This window comes from Dinoponera quadriceps, unplaced genomic scaffold, assembly GCF_001313825.1.
Source record: "Dinoponera quadriceps isolate SergipeBrazil2010 unplaced genomic scaffold, ASM131382v1 scaffold13212, whole genome shotgun sequence".
NCBI lineage: Eukaryota > Metazoa > Arthropoda > Insecta > Hymenoptera > Formicidae > Dinoponera > Dinoponera quadriceps.
In genome coordinates, this window is record NW_014566980.1 from 409 (window position 1) to 1,519 (window position 1,111).

Consider the following 1,111-nt stretch of genomic DNA (forward strand, 5'->3'; position numbering starts at 1 on the left):
AAATTGAGGTGACCTTCATGTGACTTTCAAATAATTCTTCAAGGTCAAACCAATGGTACCGTCTTATGGTCCCCTCGAAACCAAACAACTTTTGTCTGAAAAATTTTTCTCTCCCAGGCTTGGTTTTCGAAATATTCGACTGGATGGATTAAAATGGCCCACCCTGTATGTTACAAACCAAACCAACCGTATTAGTAATAGGGTGCGTGAAATTATGCGTTGCGATACTCTTCTGCTGGCACTATGTGATCGTAACTTTCATACGCTAAGGTTCCAGTGTCGCGTCTTTACAGCAAAAATAACCGCGAGGAAATATTTAATTAAGTGTAATGAACGTACAACGTATATGAATGACAAGAAATATTAAAATCGTAGGGTGTATGTGCTAATTATGTAACTGTAAATTATTATTGGCTACAACATAACATTTTACATATACGCTCGTATACATTTTATCGTAAACGACAAAATTAAGATTTATATTACAAAGAAATAAGAGAGCAAAAGAGATTAAATCCAATTACGTAGCTTTCCTTCCTTAGCCTTCGCGTAAATGCGGACTGTCGCATAACTTACAAATAATTTGTCATGGAAATAATCTGTCAAAAAAATTGTCAAATAATATGTAAATACGATTCACTCTGTGTCGCTTCGTGTCGATTAATCTATCTCGAGCTTCTTAAAGCTACCGTCCACCCCGAGCATATCATCCGCCGCTTCGAATTTGCCGACTCGCAGAGATTCATTCACCCGTCCGATCCCTTCGTCCTGTAAAAACCATGGTCGAAATTCCTCCAATAATTTAATGTGATTGTCAATCAGATCATTCATAGGTCCGGCTTTTCCGCCCATTTCGTTCGGCAAAGCCTCGACGGGGAAAAATTTCTCCGCGCTCTTTATATTCGTGTGGAAATGTATCTAAAAATAAGAAAGGCCAAAGGTGTACTCAGATCTGTTTAAAATAAATAAATAAAAGTATATTAACGTGCGAATAACGTGCACGCTGACTCACAATGCCTAACAAGTTTCTCTTCACGAAAGGTTTAAGCATACTCATTAATATTTCCGCAGCAGGTATGGCGTTTAACACGTGGAGAGCCTTCAATCGAAC

At 38.2% G+C, this 1,111-nt stretch overlaps 1 protein-coding gene across 1 annotated transcript; it reads right to left on the reverse strand.

The window, feature by feature from the left end:
* Positions 1 to 386: 386 nt before the first annotated feature.
* On the reverse strand, positions 387 to 1,105 carry LOC106751434. Its single transcript, XM_014632323.1, has 2 exons — positions 1,013 to 1,105; positions 387 to 918 (listed from the first exon to the last, which is right to left on the reverse strand). The coding sequence occupies exons 1-2, from the start codon at positions 1,055 to 1,057 to the stop codon at positions 661 to 663; spliced, it is 303 nt and encodes a 100-aa protein (XP_014487809.1). The 5' UTR covers positions 1,058 to 1,105; the 3' UTR covers positions 387 to 660.
* Between the last annotated feature and the right edge of the window lie 6 nt (positions 1,106 to 1,111).

Excerpts from the sequence above, each read along its gene's own strand:
- LOC106751434 (XM_014632323.1), bottom strand. The coding sequence starts at position 1,057 with ATGAGTATGCTTAAACCTTTCGTGAAGAGAAACTTGTTAGGCATT. Across the intron at positions 919-1,012 it reads AGAGAAACTTGTTAGGCATT|ATACATTTCCACACGAATAT; the intron begins GTGAGTCAGCGT and ends TCTTATTTTTAG.